The sequence below is a fragment of the Crinia signifera genome, chromosome 8 (genome assembly GCF_055691185.1).
Source record: "Crinia signifera chromosome 8, ASM5569118v1, whole genome shotgun sequence".
Classification (NCBI taxonomy): domain Eukaryota; kingdom Metazoa; phylum Chordata; class Amphibia; order Anura; family Myobatrachidae; genus Crinia; species Crinia signifera.
In genome coordinates this window covers 25,755,516-25,778,677 of record NC_139224.1, presented here as the reverse complement: position 1 = coordinate 25,778,677, position 23,162 = coordinate 25,755,516, and the positions used below count along the sequence as shown (strand labels likewise).

At 43.7% G+C, this 23,162-nt stretch overlaps 1 protein-coding gene across 1 annotated transcript in view; it reads right to left on the bottom strand.

Annotated features, from left to right (window-relative positions):
- The window catches only part of SUCLG2 (succinate-CoA ligase GDP-forming subunit beta), a 212,155-nt gene that overhangs the window by 157,358 nt on the left and 31,635 nt on the right, over positions 1-23,162 (bottom strand). Inside the window, exon 2 of the mRNA XM_083156025.1 lies at positions 11,901-12,042. Coding sequence (XP_083012151.1) covers positions 11,901-12,042 — 142 coding nt within the window. The remainder of the gene's footprint in view (positions 1-11,900; positions 12,043-23,162) is intronic.

Below are 23,162 nucleotides of genomic sequence, written 5' to 3'. Positions count from 1 at the left end.
TTATGTTCCAATCACACATCCTTCAGCCCGTACGGCGGAAGCAAATTCTTCATACAGAGAAATTAGACACTGGTTCATTGAGTCATTAAAAGCCTAAAGACGTGGACAGGATAATTTATTCTCGTCTGAGCTTTTCAGTTCAATGGAAGACGGAATCATGAAAGAGAACCACAGCTGACTGTACATTATGTGGACAGATTGCAGCACTAATCAGACGGTAACGCAAAAAAAAAAAAGGAAGACAAAAAAAACCCTAACACAATCTTGCTGATATTACCACAAAAATGTCAGGGAGAATAATTACACATTATAGGCCAACATGGTTCCAATGGGTTCTGGGAGATCGAATCAACATTATTTAGGAGGGCGACAGTACCACTATCGACGGCATCTAGTTAGATGCCTAAACTTGGTCAAGTGCGTGTAGTTAGACAATGACGGGAGATTGCCGCTGATGAGGGTTGATGGGAATTCGTTCGACAGTAGCAAGGTCGACACAATTATTTTTTTTTTGTTGCCGAATGTCACAGGGGTCTCTGTGGACACTATGGACACAGTGTCCCCTCGCTATACTATTATAATCTAACTCTATGACCACTTGGTTAGTAAAGTATGAACCAAGTGGACATGCATCAAACAAAACAGGAAACACTTGTGTCCACCTTGCTACTGTTAAAAACATCAACCATTTACCGGCGTCGATCTCCTTAGACATGGTCAACAAAGTTTAGGCATCTCACTGGGCGCCTTTGACCACTAGTAGTCAACCTGAACATTATCGGGATACCGTTCTAATGTATTAGAGCCACATTGCCAGAAGGATGTCAGACAATTGACTATCTAATTTGTATTGATCTAATGCACCACCCCCAGACAAAAATCGTTACTGGTGGTTCCACCGACCTGTCTCACTGATTGGCTAGAAGGGCTTAAAAACTTTATAGCACTTACCTATCATACTTGGAATTCTCATCCATACCAAAGACCACTACACCTGGTATTCAAGTTGTAAAACTATATAGATTTTACTACATGTATGTATTTTAGGGGGGGGGGGGAACTATAGAACGTATTATTCAGGTAGCCTTCAGATAAACACCAGTGTTTTTCTAAATGGGGTTCATCATCCTTTCTGTGACTGGCTCTCCCTCCTCCGCAATTTAGTAATTGACCAGGACCAATTACATTTGGAGAATGAATAAATGACTGGCAAAACTCATCTGTAAACCTGTTACTCACAAAGGCCTGAAATAAGAAAGCACAGTAGAAAAAGTGTAAGTTCTATAGGTATAACACAGTGTGGTCTGTATTTCAGCACTGATGTGCAGACCAGCCTGTGCTAGGAGCACCACAGCAGAGAGCGACATCGCAGGTAGGGAAGAGGAACTGCATGGGGTATGAAAGATGCAGGGTGGTAGAGTGGACACTATGGGCCCGATTCAGACACCATATATTTGGGTCCGATTTTGTGCGCAGGGGTAGGTGCGGGTAGTCGGATGGGCCACGCTTACTATGTAATCGCAGACTAGCAAGTGGTTCTGAATCAGGCCCTATGTGAAGAGCACTGCGATATAAGATAACAGAATGCATATAGGAATAACCTAGACTAGGATTTAGACAGGGTGCCACAAGAAAATGAATCTGTATCCAAAGAACGCAAGTCCAAACCATTCTGGATAAACCCTAGACCTGTGCATATAAACCCCCACGTAATCCCCAATACTACTTGCAATTGCAAAGAGCCGGTAGGTGTCACACGCAGTCCTCTATATACACTCCGCCCCTATGGCAGCATCAACAATGTGAGCGCTTTAAGCGTTTTTTCCTTAACGAACAACCACTTTTAGATCATAAAGTTTTCAGAAAACTGCAGCGTTTAGACTTTATTTACTAATAACTTATAGATATACTAAGCATTGTAAACAATGGTTATTACATGGGGATTTAAAGCCTCCATCCCGCAGCCTCCGTATTCCTCATTGCACTTCGCCAAGTGTATATGCCAGGCAGAATGCTATTGAGTTCTAGAATGAGAGCATTTGCTTCTGGGGAAACTCCAGGGATTTGGTCTATTTTGAACAGGATTCCCTAGTCACAATGTCTTGGATTAGGAAGGCACCGGTTCCCCCCCAAGTCCCAGAAGCCTCAACACTTGATTAATGATGTGCTGCAGGTTTTAGACACGGATGTCTTGATTTGTCACAAGCTTACTGGTCTCTTCAGGCTGTACTCGCCATTTTCCCCACAATGCAGCGGGAGCGGACTGTGGGAAACAGAATACAGTCACGTCAGATGTGCAGCTCAACCAAAATGTGCTGACAGCGGTGAAAATAGGAGATTTATAAATATACTAATTATTCAGTAGAACTCAGTGGTTCCCAAATTTTTGGGAATTATTTAGAAATTTTTGGGAATTATCATACTAGGTTTCCTAGTTTAAAAAAAGTAAAAAACCAACAGTCTGCCTTGTTACTATAGTATTCCTCTAGACTGCATTTAAATCAAGACGAATAAAAATGCATAAATAGAATAAAAACTATCATATTCATGCGCAGCTACTGTACCGAAAACAAAAAAAGAACAGGATCCTGCTGTTTGTAATTTTGGAAAGATAGATTAAAATCGAAGCAAGTAACAAAGTATTCCTTTATGATATTATTACAGAAAAAAAATTATCACATTTGTATTTCTTCACTTTGTACAAATTAATATAAAAAATAATAAAAAAAAACACTTTTTTAGGCTTTTCGGCAAAATTTAATTGATGTGTTTGAAGCAACAAATAGACCGACAATTTTCTGGAAAATCCAATGCGTTCCTAAGGCAAGAAAGGCATATTTTATAGTGTTCCTTCTAGGAACTAAGTAGGGCAGGGCGCTGCTGCACGGGGGCACGACCTGCCAACGTCATCGTTGTAGGTGGTCCCAGGCTGCTGCCGTCACTAAAGGGGGCGTGCCCGGCTGCCGCCATCGTGCAAGGGGGCGTGCGTCACGCCGCCGAAGTTCCTGAGCTGCCGGTGAAGCCCATTGCCGCCATAGATTGCGATGCCCGGCGCTTCCCCGGCAGCTCAGGGTGCACCGGTGGGACAGGCAACAGGCTCTTTTAGTGGGGCCCTGCTATAGGAGCAAGGCGCATTTTGCCCTTTAAAAATCAGGCTAAAACAGCCTAGCGGGAACACTGCTTTACACGGTATCCTTCTGATTTAGTATACATATACATGGTGAATAATTCTATCCCAAATAGACGACCTGTAAACGGTCAACGGGGTTAAAAGGTCAACAGGTTGACATGACAATGGTCTGCACATATTTTCAACACAAGGTTTTGTTGTTGTTTCTTTTTTTTGGGGGGGGGGGGGTTTGAACAATTCTCAACTTTTTCTAAAAATTTTATTCAACTTTTTCATTTTCATTTACCATCCATGTGGACTACAACTGTAGCAATGCAACGTATCTTACCTAAAGTGCGGTGAGCAGACCAAGCCCATGAGGGTACAAATTTCCTCTAATTTGTGTCTCAGATATGACAAAACATACAAAATGACCCGAAAAAAATTCAAATCAAACATTTCCACGTCATCCTTTTTCTACGATCGGGATGCAGTTGAAATCCCGGCGGCCAAAATCCTGACCACCGAAATCCCGGCACTTTGTCCACCTGTCGGTGTCCACAACACCCATAGAGGGAGAATAAATTAGTGTGCCGACCGTAGCGAGGCATCGGGCCTGCTGCTTGGCGAGCCCCCAAGGGGGGCGATCCACGTCCCCCTCTTGTCGGGATTCCGGTGTCAGGATTTTGACCCTCGGGAATCTGACCGCCGGTATTTCAAGCCAATCCCCTACGATCACATAAACACCACACAAGTTATTTAAGAAGCCAATTATCCTACCAGTATGTTGGTTGGTATGTGGAAGAAAAAACAAAACACTTAGCTGTAATGCTATCCACCTTGCCTACTGTGCTGCCATTATCTGACTATAGAGGACCCATATAGATGTTACAGCAAGTTTTAAAAAGGCAATGAAAAACAGACCATCGTCTCCAGAAAACCGGAAAGAGTGCCCTTAGTTTAAAAAGCTAAATTATGCAGTACCACAGGCTTTGGAGGGGTTAACGTCAGTTTTTAATTAGTCCAATAATCAATATGTTGCAAGTGAGTCGTAGGCCTGCAGGACAGTACTAGTACTTATAACTTACTCTCATAGAACAATCACAGTCCCCCTGTAGCTGCCAACGCCGATGTACCAATCATGTCCAAGTGATTTATAACGCTCAAGTTTGTGCCGCGCACACTGAAGCCAATCCATACATGCACATCCGCACAAGGCATATCCACCGTGTAAAGACACAGTATAAAATAGCATTTAAAGTGGAGTAGTCACATTATAAATCATACCCAAGTGCTTATAAGTGGGGGATTCAATTGTTTCATTGCACCTGTAGCTCTATTCTAAAGTGGCTGCAGTTATTCAATCATTTCAGTGACCAACCTGAGCTGGTAGCTCCTTCCTGAGTAAGAATATTCAATATACTGGACACCTATGTCACACTCTGAGCAATACTGGATTTATGGGTCTTTGTACCAAGACTTTGTGACAGAAAAAGTACCAGCCAATCAGCTCTTCATTTTTCAAACACAGCCGTTGACATGCCTGCTAGGAGCCGATTGGCTGATTATTGGTATAAAGGGCCGGATTAAGCCCTAATCGTAGGGTGGCGATCTCCCTGGCGATCATCAGAGAACCGCGCATGTGCATGATCCACAGTGCACATGCCCTCCATGAGGCCGCAGCCAGTGACCGCCGGCCATTCACTGTCTGATTGACAGCTGGCTTGCGTTTGTAGGCAGTATCCCAGCTGATGGGAGGGACCACGTCCCACGACCATTGCAGCGCTGAGTTAAGTATTGATTTATTTCACACAGGAAGGGGGTGGGGTGGGTTGTGAGTAGATTTCCCACCTCTTTGCGGCCCTCCTCTCAGGCGGGTTGGGGGGCTAACTGATTGAGGGGCCGCAAAAAGTTGCAGCCTTGCACTTAGGTCTGAATCGGCTCCAAGGACACCTCACTCTCTAAAGCAGAATCACTCAAGCTCATCAAAACAGTTATCAATCATTAGTAGAACCATTGCCAGATCTTCTCTTTTTATAGTGACACATAAAATATACTAATACACATTTATTCAAGATCAAAATAGGGAAGGTTCTATGTTTTTCTTGTTAAGGACGTGTTCTCCCGACAGCATCGAGAAAACGCAAGGCCTGTTTCCAGAGAAACGGCGTCCCAGAGGAAATGTCAGACAATTTACTGACTTGACGCCTTAAACATCTTCTTCTGTGTTGTAAAACGTCTAGGACAGAAAGCCCCTAATTCTCCCACAATTGCCGCTGAAAGGTCCATAATGGAGATAGGAAATGTGAAAGGCAGGAATAGAAGCTATTTACTTATTTATTGGGACTCGCAATGTTTACCTCATCGAAAATAGCGTGACACTTTAACAATAACAAATCTCAGCGATTTATGCCACACACTATACTATATTTTCTACACACATACATTCTTTTAACATTAAAGACAACATACATTAAATGTGCATACACAGTGATGAACGAGGAAAAAAAAAACATGTCCCAAAACAAGAGCACATTCCCCCTTTTCAGTTTGTGCAAAATGATCAGAGTTTCTGCCTAGCGCAGGCGTTCTGGCCGCCCCACATGTCATGTTTTATTAATACGGACTTGTTGTCTCAATGAAAATATGGGATAATAAGTTTTCATTTCAAACTTCTGCAGGAAGTAAAAATTCTCTGCGGCACTAAGTTGTTAACACCCCCTCAAATGCAGCTTCTTTTACCAGACAATCCTCTTTAAATAACGGTATTCAACCCGGGATTATACCTGTCGGAATGAAGTCCATCTTTGTCAGATACGACACTAACTTGACAATTGGAATTCAACTTTCCAACTGTCCAGTGTCGGAATGTTCATGTATTGTCTGAAACAGATGCGGACTGTCGGAAAATGGGCGTGAATTTGACAATCCGTCAAAACAGACCCGACTTTGAAGTCTGATCTGACAGCTTACAATGCGGTCGTTAATGGCGTTAATAGCATTGAATAGGTGAGTACCGAAATGTCCCCTGTCGGGAAATAACGCCACAGATTGAATACACCCCATTATTCTTTATTGACTGATTTATCAGGAATATGCCTTTTGCTATTGCAAGAACAAAGTTAAACCACCCGACCGCTCTGATAAGACAAAATGTGGGCTCTCCGCCATAAATTCACGCATTTATGATGTGCAGCCAATAGGTGTGTACTGTAAAAACCATCTGTGTAGTACAGCGATTTCTGTGTACACCAAAAGTACTGCATCTAATCTTTAACCTGATTACAAAGATAACCTTTAACCATATGCTTACAAAGTGAATCTGACAAACCTTCATTTTACATTCCCCACCTGCACCTTCTACGTAAGGCAATTTTTGTTTCATATTCCAAGACTATGCGGAAAGTCAACGAATAGTTAGCCCTTTCGAGATTCACTTATTGTCTAGCTGTGAGTAATGTTCTTGATGGAAATCCAGTTCCTCTAAGACACAAAGCTCAAGTCTAACAATGTGAGCTTGACGTAATGTGTTTTGCTAAAATGAGGTCTGATAACGTCTGACTACAGTACATCTCGGCATTCCTGCTGTTACAACCGGCATCATGTATAATGGCGGCTTTCGTTCTATTCATCTACCTAAGCCTGTGTAAGGAACAATCACACTGAAAACCGGTATTGTTTTAGGATTTCTATAGACGATGGAAGTAGGGGGATTAGAATATGTGGATAATTTGTATGGTGTGCTACAGTACTTTAGTCATTTACAGAACTAGGCCTGTAAGATGGAAACACATTTTATATGTATACGTTGTCTTCCTAGAAAAATATCTAGTTGCTATCATCAGTGATAATTAAATTAATTCCTTTATTTTGGCACTCATCCATGAAGAGGCGCCTCCACTTTCATATTTTGATCAATGTCAGGCAACGTAACTACTATTACCATCAGAGCCGTTTAGGGGTCGTTTTGGCAAAAAAAATGAGAAAAAAAAAAAGTTTCCCTTCTGTTTTTCTTTATTACCAGGAAGTTAACGTTAGACGAGACCTTCGTCACCACCAGACTCCGTGTCCTCCCTCTCAAATGTTCTAAATCAGTGGTTCCCAAACCCGGTCCTCAACAACCCCTAACCGTTCATGTTTTCCAAGGTCACTGGGCAGGGGCACTCTATGGTAGATCAACAAATGTCACATTTTAAAGATTCATTGGTGACCTGGGAAACCTGAACTGTTAGGAGTCCTTGAGGATCGATTTTGGGAATCACTGATCTAAATCAATAAGTAGAGCCAAAAGCTCTCTCTGTAGAGAAGGAATGTAGCTAGGGGGTATCAATTAGCAAGCAGGACAGCCTATTTACCAGATTAGTTGACAGACAAATAAAAGGTAAAGGTTGTTAATTAATTTTTTTTAACTTGCCCATCAGTTTGTAGTCCATTAAAAACCATCCTCAAAACCTACTCAACCATCTTTGTACCAGATACTGTACATCAGGGGTGGCCAAACCTGTCCTCAAGATCTACCAACAGTTCGTGTTTTTCAAGCAACCTGTGGATCTATAGTAGGAATGAATGCAGCAGGTTTAAAGATGTGACAGTTGGTAATGACTATAGCAGTGCACCAGCTAGGTGGTCTGGAAAACGTGGACCGTTGGTAGATCTTGAGGACCGGTTTGGCCACCACTGCTGTACATGATAGATTGGGTGTTTTTTAAGCAATTTTTAAGTCGTATGGGGTTTATTTACGAAGATGGGAGTTCTATTGAAGATGGGATTGTTGGTATGGGCTATCAGATTCTATCTATTGTCATCTAGAAGGTTCTAAATAATAAGTCGATTCTGACTGGTTGCCCATACCAACATCCCATCTGAAACCTAACTCCCATCTTAGTAAATAAACCCATATGAGAGCACTCAGCAACATTAAAGGGCGCCTGAGACAAAAAGAGCTTCAATGCAGCCATAAAAGAAAATAACGCGTTTCTTAAAATGCCTAGCATAAAAGGCTCAATTTCTAAATCTAAATACCAATTATGATCTGAAGTGTTTAATTTAAACCATAATGTAAGGCTTTTTTTTTTTTTTACACCGTTCATTTTTTCTTTATTTCTAAAACAATTTTAAGTTAGAACAAACTCTATTAGTCTCCTAAAATATGAAAACATTATGTTCCAAGGTTCCCAAATGTTATTTTTTCTTGTTTCGCTCTCCAGTAGGTAGGTTTATAATTTTGGAAGGAATAGAAGACGTGGAACAATAAGTCAGCAAAACATTAGTGTCTCACATCTGAAATGAGATTTTGATTTGTGATCCTCTTGCCTATTACACTCATTACTGTAAATCTAGGCAGTATGGGGTCATTTTGGAAAAGAATGAACGTTTATAAAGTAGCGAGAACATAAAAAGTGAACGCGGTGTATGGCAATGCTGCTACGCAGATCTCATTCTGTCACATTAAATGCTGATGTGCCTGTTGACTGCTGAAACACTGCTAATGACTACGTATAATTATACCAAAATGGGAAAGAGAACGAATACACAGACGCCCCGTAACACTACACACAACACAATAGAAAAAGCTATAAATTACATCAACACTGGCTTTGTTCCACCTCCCCATACACAGAGTCCCAACATCTATTTTTTGGTAGAACAGTTCACGAAGCTAAAAAGGAAGTCACTGTTTGGCTGGTGGTACAGAGAACGATGTTTGTTCAAGTTTAGTCAATGAAACAACCGTTTTGAACGATTATAGCTCTATGCACAAACGATTATTGTTCACAGCCCGAAAACAGATGGATCATTTGGTTTAGGGAAGGTCTGGTCTTCAGTCAATCATGGAGTTTGACACAGTCCACATACAGAATTCATTGTGCTTTTACCACATCGAACAAAATGAATACTTGCGGAAGCAAAAAATTGCAAATATGATAATTTGTGAAACTCTTTTTTTTCATTTTAAAAAGCTTAACCACCAAATATCATTGGCCCTTAAATGCTTTGCCACTCCCAGAAGAAAACTTGTCTTGTCATTGGGCGCAGAAAAAGGGTTTAATGGGTTACATAGGAAGTAGTTACTTCTATTCCAGTGCTCTATGGATGACTATCTGATAGAGGTTTAAGCAATGGGTTTCTGACCAATGCTTACTACATAACAAATGGGACGGCCTAGAAGTAGCTCATCTTCAGTATAATTACGAAGTTTGTCTTCTGATCCAAGGAACTAGTGATTGATGCCTAGTAATAAACCTTGGATCAAAATAGAATTAACCAGGTCTACAGGATTTAAACTAATGGATCAGCTGTGGACTCCTTAGTCTCTTAGACTGCTATGACCTCTACTACTCTACCCTTGGCAAATAACCCTCCCCACACCAACCTCGCTTGGATAACATCCCTCCTCATGTCCACCAAAGTCTGAATTGCCAGGGGTACAGTGGATAGCATTACTGCGTCATTGCACTGAAGTCTTGGTTTAGATTTCCTAACTGTGTGGAGTTTGTATATTCTCCCTGTGTTTGCGTGGGTTTACTCCGGGTACTCTGGTTTCCTCCCACAATCCAAAAATATACTGGTAGGTTAATTGGCTCCTGACACATTAACCCTATGTTTTTACCTGTGATAGGTAATATAGATTGTAAACTCCACTGGGATGGCCCCGTATCATCTATAAAGTATTTTGTAATATGCATTCACTATATAAATACGATAATCACACTCAAACTGCTAGTCGTGGTCTCTTGGCTGCTTCGACGCTGAAGAGTCCAAGGGCCAACTGTAGTGAGAACTAGACAATTTCTAATTTAAGTTTTTAAAAAAGTGTGCAGGCCTGTTTTGCAGTAAAGGGGAACGTCCCGCTCTACATTTCTAAATTGGCTTCTTTATTCTTTTTTTGAACTTTTGTGACATTGTGATTTAGAAGGCCCATTGTGTAGTGACAAGCCCGGAAACGGCGGCTACTCATTTTTAATCTGATTCCTACGAATACATCTAAAGTGAGTGAGAAACAAATACTTTTCCTCACTGCACAAAAGCAGCCACCTTTATATAGAGACCCCATGAGGCCGAGAAAGGAAGGCAAGCCGAATAGGATGCGGTATATTCCGATTCCTGTTTTGTGGGGAACTTTCAATCTCTCGCCATATTTCTAGGACGTTAATAAAACACATCCATTTGTCCGTAAGACGGTGAACCAAACCATGGGCCCAATTCAGAACGCCGCCCGCTAGAGTGAAACCCCACTTTGAGAATGAATGTCACTACTGTGCTAACAGATGTGTACAGCAGCAAATCCATTCACAGCCGCACAAAAATGTCCAAAACCATTCGTAAGACACTCGCCATCGAATGACTTCCACCCTGGTCACCAGTCATCGCAGACTCAAAGTAGACTCGGCAGCTGTGATTAAATCAGCCTGATCGTGGCCGGAGCGGACGTCACACACCCTGCCCAAAAAAGGCTTGGGCACGCCTCCATTTTCCCTAGCCACGCCTACTTTTTTATTTTTTAAGCACACCCATGAAATGGCCGGTTACCACCCCCATATGTCGGATTTCTGTCAATCACCTTGCAAATGTCTAGCAAAGAAAAAAAGTAGTATTTCATCCCTGGACGGTGTCGCACACGTAAATTGTGGCCTATACGCATGCACAGTACATTGATTATCAGCCGCTGTGGAAATTCGCACAGCAGCAATCAGGTCTGAAATAGGCCCAATATGACAAAGTTTCTATAATGTTAAAACAGCTGAGAGCCCCGGGGCGATCATATGCTGTTGTTCATAGATTGATATCATGGGTGAAATGTAATAGGATGAGAGATTCAGAAAGAGAGATATGGTAAGAAATCTCCAGGTTTTTTAAAAAGCGGCAATCATTTACACTGCAAAATCAAACGGCTTTTGCAAACTGGAGATTTGTTACCAAATCTCTCACTTTCTGAATCTCTCATCCTATTAAATTCCACCCCATATATTTGAGAAAGGCCATCCCATGCAAAGTCACTATCTAGAAACATTCTACGTAGGTGATGCAATTAAGAACATGGTCAATTGCTTTAAACGCTGGGAATGCAGGCGGCCGATGCCTGCTGGGGGCAGTCTGAACGGACTTTTATTTCTGTGGAGGAAATACTGTAAAAGTCAGTTCAGACTGATTTATTTCCGAAGGGAAGAAAAATCATTCAAGGGTCAGCGACCCTTGAATTTCCGCCCATGCCTTTTCACTTTTTTAGGGTGGGGCGAAATGACATGGGCAAAAACGGCCAGGAGTTCGCGGCAATTTTGCCGATACACCCAGTTTTCGCCAATGCTGGATTTTTCGCCCAGGCAAAAAAATCAGCACTGAAATTGAATAGGTAAATCGAATTTGCCAAAAAAAAACTGTTGAAAACTGCAGTTTTTTTCCCTTCCGAAAATTTTGGCCAGGATTGAATACCCCCCATAGTCTGTCCATAGTCCGGCTTTTGTACACCCAGCAGGATGCATAGGTTTAGATGTTTAAGGCCGCTAAACCCGGTGCATTTAAATGTGACCCACGCAGTAAATATTGGGGTGCCCACAGCCCAAAACAATACGATTCCCCCCCATTAGTGTGAACAATGCAAAAACAGTTCACCCCGATCTCCTCTTATGTATTCCTACAGGTGAACAACATGAAGGTTAAGGTAGACAGCCATTTTAATGAGGGTACAGTCAATTTAATTTGTAATGGACTAATATGTACCGGTGCACTAGTGTTCTAGGTTCGAGGTTTGACAAATATTCTCCAAACACAATGAAAACGTAGACATGCATACTTAGATTTTTAGCGGCTTCAAGGGCTTCTGTGGCATTGTCGGCAACAAAGAATCTCTGCACCGTTACCCCATTATCCGACATCAGCTTTTTGCTCTGGTATTCCTGCAGGTTCAGCCATCTTCTCGTGGTCACCTGGGCACCCTAGAGACCAAAAAGAAGACATCTAAGTGACTGCATAATAAATAAATGATAAAATGAAGATGAGAGGGCTAAGCATCACTGCATGTGACCATTCAAACCAACTACCCCCAGGCTTACGATCTAATCATACTACACTAGCTCCCTAAGCAAAGAATTACCCACATATAACAAGTTAATAACCTTTCTAATAGAGCATGGGTTTTATTCGGTTTTTGATTTAACCAAATAAACAAAAACATCCTAAAAGCCCATTTAACTCCACAACCAGAGACTACCTATCATCTTCTAGAAGGTGCTAAATAAGATGTAGATTCTGATTGGTTGCCCGTAGCAACATCTCATCTGAAACAGAACTCCCTTCTTAGTAAATAAACCCCACAGTGTCCATGAGAGATGAACAGAGTTGGAGTTACTCTGTTCTTATCGCCAAATTATGGCAAATTTACGATTTTTTCAATTGGCTGTCAGCTGTCACGTGTTTTGCATAGACATTAAGATCCCGCTGTGAGAACGGAGTAAAGCCGGGAAACCGGAACCCACATATATCTCGTGCCTATAGTATGCATCTAATGAATGCTATGTAGGAAGGAAGAACGAGGGGGATGTGGCAAATCACATCAACGCTCTACCCAACCACTACACTAAGGAGAGGGCCGAATTAATGCGACTGGAGAACTCTCCTGGGAGTTGGGGCGAGCTTCCGTTAATTCCTAGAGCATAAGTTTTATTTCTTAATCATATCTGTGTGTAATAATGACTTTGCTGTTTTTTTACGGACATTTTCTGGATAATCAATCCCAATACCGGTCTTAAAAATAGAATATCTGTGTCTATTACATGTGTATTATGATGTGGGAAGGAGAAAAAAAAAAAAAGGTCTATTCCTTTAACTGTCTTTGAACTTTCCCCAAAAGTATTCCATTACATTTATAAAAATGATACGAAATGGCCATTCCAATAGCAATCACGACGGGCGTTAGACACAGAGATAGAAATCCATAAGACTAATTTTGAAGGTAGTTCCAAGACATGGGCATAGTTTTATTATAAATATAGATTTAAAGAAATTTTAAGCAAACCGTGAAATAGACTTTCCTCGCCCACTTGCTCTACGTTTTAAAAACTGTAAACCGAGAAAGTTCCTGTAAGAAACGCAACCGAAATAAAAAGACTTTATCGACGGATCGTGAAGAATAATATTAATTGTAGGCCAGCGTACCGCAGACTGGAATACTCTCAATTTCCTGCAGAACAATCCAGTTAAAAAAGAAAAAGAATAAGAAAAGAAAAAAAATGATTTTACTATTTACTCATAAAAACACTCGTCAAAACTCTAAAAAAAAAAAAGTAACTACTAAAAAAAAAAATAATAGTAAAGAAAAAAATAAAAGATAGCCTTAAAGTTTTACGATTGCAAATGTTCAACATTTCAACTCTATTTGTAAGGAAAGGTTGATCATAAAACCTCGCTTTAAGCCATTCCACAGCTAGAACACGTTAAATCTGAAAAGTACATCTCTTCGTTGTCACAAAGGCCTGGAGCGGAAAACAAAACATCTGTGAAGACACGGACGGCAGTGGTCTCTCCCAGCTGGCAAGATGTACCGTTAACTCTTAGCCTACAGGAAAGTGCAGGTAGGACAATACGGCCACTGTGGCAGACCCATCATATCTTGGCAATACTCTGATCATTCCCTATTTTCCATTTCAGAGAACTTAAAAGACAGCTAAATGCAAAAAAGCGACGTTTCCATCTATGGAGGTAAAATTTAGTAGCTAAATATTAACTTTGGCTGCAATACATAGTAAAAACAAAAATCCAGTATACAGATGTGTCTATCCTCCGCATGATACAAGTCCCGTTATACAGTGTAAGCTCCATGTGACTCTGTAGCGCGGGAGTCTTTAAATAGATGCTTCTTTGCAAATAGGACACAAACAGATTCTGCTGATTAAAATGATATGTGGCATGTATATATTCAGTGTGTGGATATGTCTGCATAAGAAATGGAACATTATAGTGTTCGTCTGGAAATCAGTGTAACGTAGCATTTCTTATGCAGATACAGCCGGAGTCACACTTTGGGGGGTATTCAATGCTCTGGCGAGTGCACGGCAGCAAATACTGTTTTGGATTCGCTGTGTGCTCGTCGTGATTCACTGTCACCCCGCTACTCGCTGTCAGCTCCCAGCCCACACTTTTCAATGCGTCAGGGGCTCGTTGCCCCTGACGGCGAAAATAAACCCCTACGGCGAATTACAGTCCCAGCGCTCTACCCCTGCTGCTGCGGCTAAACTCTGGGGATGGAGCTGGAGTCCCGGCGGGGGTGCACGCTGATGCCGCCGGTAGCCAAGGACGGGGATGGACCAGCAGCAGTAGCAGACCTCCGGCTCCAGCAGCCGTGGCACTGCAATCACTGTGCAGGGGCTGCCGAAGGTCTGCTGCTGGAGCCGTCTCCCTACTCATCACACAGTGTCCCGGCTCTCTCCCCTGCTGCGCTGATGCCGCCGGGATCCCCCACACACAGCCTGAGGACGGGGACGGGTTCAGCAGCAGTAGCAGACCTCTGGCTCCAGCAGCCCCGGCGCTGACATCTGCTATCACCACGCAGGGGCTGCAGGAGCATTACACATCCCCCTCACTGCAGTGTCAGGACTTCATATGTTGCCTTCCAATGTCAGCTGACGGCACCCGCATCCGTACGCAAACCCCCCCTCCCTCCGGCGCAGCTCAGCTGGCTGTCAGTTCGGTGAGGAAGACATTTTGGTACTCTTTACCTAGATGGGCGCCCGTCGCGGTCATCGCGGGTACATTTATGTCTGGCCGCGACGCGACCGACGCGATGCCCGCGATTTCCCATTGGAACCCATGTTAAACATGGAAATCGTGTCGGTCGCGTCGCGGCCGGCCATAAATGTACCCGCGATGCCCGCGACGCGATGCTCCCGATTTACCATAGGAATCAATGTTAAAAGGCCCGATGGACACGATTTTACTGTTAAATGGCTCAATGGACCCGATTTAGCCATAGGAATCAATGTTAAATGGGCCACAGAGCCCATTAACCCTTAAATGTCCCCCCAAATTTTTAACGCCACCCCACGATCCACGCCAACCCGAAGCGTGGCGAGCGCAGCGAGCCCGCGAGGGGCGGCGGTACGCGTCCTCCGACCTTTTCATGCCCTACTATCCACTAGGGCGTGGAGTGAGAATAGAATAGTGTGGCGAGCGCAGCGAGCCACCGAGCCCGAAGCGTGGCAAGCGCAGCGAGCCCCGCGAGGGGACGCGGATACCTTCACAGTTATACGCGTCCCCTCGCGGGCTTCACAGGTGTCCGTGGCGACGCAGACACCTGTGAAGCCCGCGAGGGGACGCGTCTACCTGTGAAGGTATCCGCGTCCCCTCGCCACGCTTCGGGCTCGGTGGCTCGCTGCGCTCGCCACACTATTATATTCTCACTCCACGCCCTAGTGGATAGTAGGGCATGAAAAGGTCGGAGGACGCGTACCGCCGCCCCTCGCGGGCTCGCTGCGCTCGCCACGCTTCGGGTTGGCGTGGATCGTGGGGTGGCGTTAAAAATTTGGGGGGACATTTAAGGGTTAATTGTGCCTATTTGGGCTCTGTGGCCCATTTAACATTGATTCCTATGGCCAAATCGCGGGCATTGAGGCATTTTACATTAAAATCGCGCTCAATCAGCCTTTTTAACATTGTTCCCTATGGGAAAATCGTGGTCATCGCGGGTAGCAGATTTTTATGTACCCGCGATTTACCCGCGATGACCGCGATTTTTACCCCCGACTCCCGCGATTTCAATCGCGGGCGCCCTTCTAGGTAAAAAGTACCGACATTTTTTTTTTAAATAAAATAAAGAGGTGCTTGTAAAGCGGGAAAAAAAGCTAAATTTATTTTACAAGTACACATAACAGTTCACCCAAAAAAGACGTTGAATGCAAAATAGAGCATCATGGCGAAAATCACTGGAGAAAGCTTTTCTCCATTTGAGCATTGAACACTCTCTCTGCGAATTTAACTAAAAACCCCATTGAAAACCACCAGCCAATTGCACACGACGAATTGGCAGACATTCGCTGTTCACTTGCAGCGAATGGTCTCCATTGAATAGGGCGAATTGTTTTTTCTGTAAGAAAATTTGCGGTTACCCCGGTGATTTGCCAGATTCGCTGGAAAGTACAGCGAATCAGAGGCATTGAATACTGGCCAATTGCATATAGACTTGCTGCATATTTTAATCAGCAGAAGCTGATTGTGCATCCGAATCACTCCGTTTTGCAAATAAGATGCTATTTAACGGAAAAAGTGGCAAAAAAAACAAAAAGCACTACAGAGTCGCACCGGGGGTTGTTAAACGCAAAAGGAGGCTTGATATACATAGACATCTGTATTACAACTATATAAAATGGTGCAAAATGTAAATACAACCCAAAAATATAAAAAATCCCCCAATGCCCACCATGGATTGATGAGGCACTTCTTGTAGATGCCTAACTGGGTTGTGCTAGAAGACAACACACTGATAGAAATAGGAAGCTTTAAAAAGATGAAAGGATCAGAGATTTAGGGTAAAAAAAAAGCCTTTTATGAGAAACAGTACACAACAAACTGGCAGAGCATTTTGTTCTTGACAAATACAATCTGGGCCAGAGTCTCCTGATTTGATTTTTCCATTTATACTAATGGTTTCCTTGCTCACCGTAAAATGGGATGCTAGTAATGCAGAAATTACAATATATAAAAATCACACTTTATACAGTCAATTTTAGTGCCATAGAGATTGTTCTAAACTATGAATGGTGTTTTAGCCTGCAGACAATAAACATGCTCATTGCTTAATCTAAACCACATTTACCACTCAATGTAACTGAACAATGGTCACCTAAGAAATTCTTCAGACATAAAAGCAATCACTGTACCAGAGGAAAGGTCATTGCATAATATAATTTTATAGATGAATTATTGTTCACTACCATATTCACAATAAACACCCTGACCTTATCTTGTTGTTTTTAATCCACAATGGATTCTCTGCATGATCGTACCATATTATTACTACTATTTTTGCTAAAAGCACTACTGGAGACATATGTAACTGGCACTACTGGGTTCGTGATATGAATCTGGCACTACTGGGGACGTGATATGCAAGTGGCCCTACTGGGGACGTGATATGCAAGTGGCCCTACTGGGGACGTGATATGCAAGTGGCCCTACTGGGGATGTGATCTGCAAGTGGCCCTACTGGGGACGTGATCTGCAAGTGGCCCTACTGGGGACGTGATCTGCAAGTGGCCCTACTGGGGACGTGATCTGCAAGTGGCCCTACTGGGGACGTGATCTGTAAGAGGCCCTACTGGGGACGTGATCTGTAAGAGGCCCTACTGGGGACATGATCTGTAAGTGGCCCTACTGGGGACGTGATATGTAAGTGGCACTACTGAGGACGTGATATGTAAGTGCCACTACTGGGGACGTGATATGTAAGTGGCACTACTGGGGACGTGATATGTAAGTGGCACTACTGGGGACATGATATATAACTAGCACTATTGGGCATATGAAATGTAACTGGCACTATTGGGGTCGTGATACAGTATGTAACTGGCACTACTGGTGACATCTGTAACAGGCACTACTAGGGAGGTACTAAATAAATATGAAGCAAAATCTGGTTGGTTGATATGGGCAACATCCCAACTTCAATAGAACGCCCATCATAGCAAAGATACTCTTTTGTTCCCTTTCAAATGAGAAACTCACCCTTGTATGGAAAGCATGTATACAGACTATGAGAACAAACTGTGCCCTTACTTATCTAGCATGACCAAGAACTGCAATGTCACAGCCAACTCCTGGCTCTATCCAACAGAGTCTGGCAATAACAGCAGGTTACTCACTCGCCCACAGGACTGGGAAACTATGATGGGATCTCCTGGGGGTTCCAAAAGCTCAGTATATCCTACAGAAAGGTCATCAATTCCCTAGAACTAAACAACTCCAACATAAGTCACTGCTGAAGAACGTTAATCAATGTGGCGGGAGGTTGGGCGAGGGTCGGTTCCTAACAAAAACAAGACTTAATCCCACTGTAGATATGCAACAGGCGCATACTAACCGTGAGGATATTAAACTCATTTCTACTACCCGGTACTAGCATAGTCCTCACCAACCCCATCGCAACATTCATTGTTATAAGATACAGCAGAGGAAACATTGCATTCTTTAGTTTTTGGGATGGGACAGTGTTGTAAGGGCGGGACCTGATTAGGGGAGAGCTGGAAACACCTGGCGTTGACCAAAAACATACAGTAGGTAATCTTCCTGGAGAACACAATGTTCATGAGGTTGGTTTTCAATTACGGTGAGCAGACCAACAGAGGGAGATACCCTAAATCACACTTAAAATGTTGAACAGTGGAATAGAATATATTGAAAGTCAAACACACATACACGTACGTACGTACGTACGTATACACACACACACACACACACACACTAGGGGGCTATTGGCAAAAGCCACCAGCCGGTCTTTATTGCTCATCGCTGTCACTGGTGAGCCTCTATCTTTTTGAACTCTCACTTTAATATAGAAAGAGCCCATTTTTTATGAAATCTAAGGGCCATTACCAGTCTGGTGCAGGATGGTGATCAGTCCATAGAGGGAATATAGCCATAGGCTACCAAATGTAACATCCCGTTTGCACAACTTGTCAAAACAACAGGTTTCAAAGCATCAAGATGCCAAGATTACAAAACATGGCGACTACGACGACAAAGCCTGTATTGGTTTTAACGCTCTTCTGACAGCATAAATTAAAGTGGAATGTTCAATAGACTTCCAAGTCACTAGTTCCGCAATTAAACTCTCATGTCATTGGTAGACTGAGCAGTCCCGCTGGGTTTCACTTATTCAACGTTATGAATCTTGGAACAGTCTGCTATAGAATCTATATCTGAGGATAGGGTTATAGGGGGGGTTGGTCCGATCAGCAGCGATGAATTTGCAGGTGCGAATCATTGCGGCAGTGGCCACACTTTACAGGTGTGAGATCGTGTCCTATTGGCGGCATTTTCAACGGAACCTTTTGCATAGAAGATCAACCCCATCGCCTTATTACAAATAGGCCACTGACAATTCCAGACACCTACAATAAACACATAGATCCAGGTTTGTAGACTGCAATGACTGTATGTTTACCAGTCTCCTACGTTACCTCTATCCTTCCCCTCTCCTTATAATCTTATATTCTACATTCCCTGTTATCTTTCCCCATTTCAGGCAATTTATTTTCTCTGTCGTCTTGTCTCTCTGCCAGCTTTACTATCAATTTTCTGTTAGGATCTCTGACTTCCCTTCACAATATGTCAGGATGGCCCGGCTACCGCTCTGCCTGAAACATACTTCGCTCAACAGCCCAAAAGTGTCAGGAAAAGACAACTCATGACCACTATGGAAAAACCCAGACACACCTGGGAGGACAGTACAATCAGCTGCAAAGATCTGTAGGTCTCTGCATGATGTTAGGATAGTAATTCTCGCTCATTTGGAGCAAAAATACGTTTTTTTTTTTTTTTTTTTTTACACAGTGGCATTTTTCTTATACAAATATACACAATGGGAGACATTGTCTCCTCTAGCATCCTCAAAAACTGTCTGCAGTATGGGGGGCAGCCATTTTCCGAGTGTCACTTTTTTGTATTGGCAGCGCTGCAGCAGTAGCCGGGACCCGGCGAAGACAGCAGCTCTGGCAGCAGAAGGCAGTGAGTAACAATAGTCCCGCAGCCCCCCCCTCCCCCCCCTCCGGTGCCCACACCCTCTCAGCGCCTCCTGACTATAGTTACGCCACTGTCTATAGTATAGGCTGTTTCAAACATTTAAATAAGTGGTCAGTAAAAGGTTAAACATATAATAAATAAATACATAAACATAAAATAGAACCAGTACTGCACTTTCTAAGCTCACAAATCTCCCATCTCATGGTAAGGCTCCTGTCTCTTCCTCCTGGCAGCTGTTCTCTGGTCCATTGAGATGTTTGACAGATCAGAGCGGGATGCAGTTAAAATCCCGGCGTTCAGAATCCCGACGCAGGAATCCCGACACATTCTCCCTCCTTGGGTGTCCACGACACCCATGGAGGGAGAATAAATTAGTGTGCTGAGCGTAGCGAGGCACCGGGCCCGCTGCGTGGCGAGCGCAGCGAGCCCGCAAGGGGGGGGCGATCCACATCCCCCCCTTGTCGGCATTTCGGCTGTCGGGATTCAGTACTGAATCCATCAGAGCCACACATACAGTAAATGTGGTAGAAGAAGCTGGTACACTGGGCATGTGCAGCAGCTCCGCTCTGTCCCTGGCACTGCATGATGTGGCGGCAGCTCTATTGATCATACTATATACCGGTGCTATTGTTGTCATCATTTAAGGCACTTGCCAAAAGGAGGGGGGTTCTGGGCAACCACAACACTCCCTGCATTTGCCTATAAGGTTGACCTTTTAAAGCATGGGTCTTCAAACTGTGGCACTCCAGATGTTGTGAAACTACAAATCCAAGCATGCCTTGCCACAGTTTTGCTATAAGGGAGTGTTAAAACTGTGGCAAGGCATGCTGGGATTTGTAGTTTCACAACATTTGGAGGGCCACAGTTTGAAGACCCAAGCTTTAAAAGGTCGAAAGAGCCTATGTTGACATCTGAAATAGGTTGACATGGCTAAGGTCCACAGGGTCAGAAGGTCGACACAAACATTAGATCAACAATGGGAAGGTTGACAGTGAAAAGGTCAACATGAGCTTTTCAATTTTTTTAAGCCGACTTGTGCCGACAGGCGGTATTTCATACCCCACCATCAACTACGGCGTAGTGGGAAGAATATAATAGTGTGCCGACCGCAGCGAGCCATGCGAGGGGATGCGGTACACGGATATGGTGTCCATGTCGACTTACGTCGGGACAAAATAAAAACGTGAAAAAGTCATGTCGATATTTTGACTGTCAACCTTCCCATTGTCCACCTGCTGTAATTCGTGTGTCGTCCTTCCATCCCTGCCAACCTCAGCCACGTCGATCTCTTTCATGCGTCAACCTAAGGCCTAATGTATGTCGACCGTCACATGACCCATAGCCATTAAGACATGTTTGCTTGGTTATGTCCAGCAAGTAATCACTTGGATTAAAGCACAATTTGGCCAGTTTCCTATGGATAACATTTTTCTTTATTTGGACCAAAAGAGGCAAAGAAGCATCCAGAAATATTAATTAAAATGTGCTTAAAAATAGAAAAAAATCGGAGCACACAGTAATATTTCTCCAAACAGCTACAGGGAAGGTACACTACATGACGAGACAAACGGCAACACTGCTAAGCCTTCTGGGTAACTCTGTGCACAGACAGCAGAGGTAAAGGTACAAACTTCAGCGCTTGCCTGCAGAAAGTAGCTGGTGCAGTCAGTAACGAGATAATAATTGCAGATTGCATATGGGGGTGGAAGGAACAAGTGTGGGAAGTCTTCAGCGCCACACTTCTGCTGTACCATATGTACAGTACCACACAGATCCCACTGCTCTGCTCGCTTACATGTTTCAGCTGGGCAAGAAAAAGCATCGCCTTCCTCCACGCCAATACGCCCAACGCAGGTCACCGTGTAGGTCACTGAATATGGCAAACTGCGCTATTGGGGAAGGGGGGATGCAGCAGCATTATGGGTACAAAATAGCTTGTAATCTAAAGGATACATAAAGCAAGAATCATGCATTTCAGAAACGCTAGGCACACACCTGAACGATTGCACTCACAACCAGGCACCGTTGGAATCCTGCTGAACCCCACAGACTGCGATTTCCAGAGCGTATGGTCAAATAATAAAGAACATCTGAATTAGAGTGTGCACACTAGTGATTTAAAGCTCCGATCCAATCTTCCCCTATAGGGGTTTTAAATGAGCAATCAGCAGAAATGTTGCATACTGTAGATGATTGAAAACTGATACACGCTGCAAAGTAGGTATGAAATCGGCACATCTGAAAATCCAAGTAATGTCATGCAACAGGTCAGATCCAATCACCTCACCTGCTGGTTTAGGGGCCCATCTAATATGGCCTGGAACGCAAAGCAAATTTTCTCTCTAATGGACAAAACCATGCTGCACTGCAGGTGGGGCAGATGTAACATGTGCAGAGAGTTAGATTTGGGTGGGGTGTGCTCAAACTGAAATCTAAATTGCAGTGTAAGACTAAAGCCGACAGTATTTACCCTGCACATAACCAGGGGTTAAAGTGAGGGAGAACTGAGTGGAACTTTAATGGTAGGGGGAACTGAGTTCCACCTCTACCACAGCCCCGAACACTAATTCCAACAGAAAAGCCTGTCCCAGCGGCGGCTTCTTCTTGCACGTCGTATGTGATGTCATGCCATCACTGTCACTGAAGCGAAGAAGAGCCACTAAGAGGAGCAGGCGCTATGCTTGCTGAAGACAGGGTGAGAGGGAGCTGGAGGGACTCAGAGGTAGGGAACATGACGGTGAGGCACATGGCATGGAGCTGCTGAGGGACATGCACAGTGACCTGCTGGAGTGACAGAGACAGATGTGTATATGCAGCACAACTGTGGATATTATGTGTATAAGGGGCACTACTGTGTGATTTAATATGAATCAAGGGCACTACATGTGGTGTAATGTGTGTATGGTTTTGCTACTGTGTGGAGTTACTATTGTGTGACCACACCCCTTACTTTTGGGATCATTATCCCTTTATGGGAGGTAGGGCACAAATTCCCTGGTACTGGTCTAGGTTCTACCTAATAATACCCCTTTCACACCAGCCTAAATTCCTGGGTTGAGACCGGGAACAACCCGGTACTAGCCCTGGTGTGAAAGGTTCCTGGGACAATTACCGGGCTAATTTGCCGGCAATCCAACCCTGCTAGGTAGCAGGGTTGTTCCCGGGTTCAACCCGGGGACCTGGCTGGTGTGAATGGGGTAGGGTATATTTACCCGGGTTGCCGGTCCGCAGTGTCCTGTCCGGCTGGGAATTGATGCAGGCGGTGGGAGCAAATGACGGGACAGGCGGTGGATGATGATGACGCAGCTCTCCGGCAGCAGTGAGG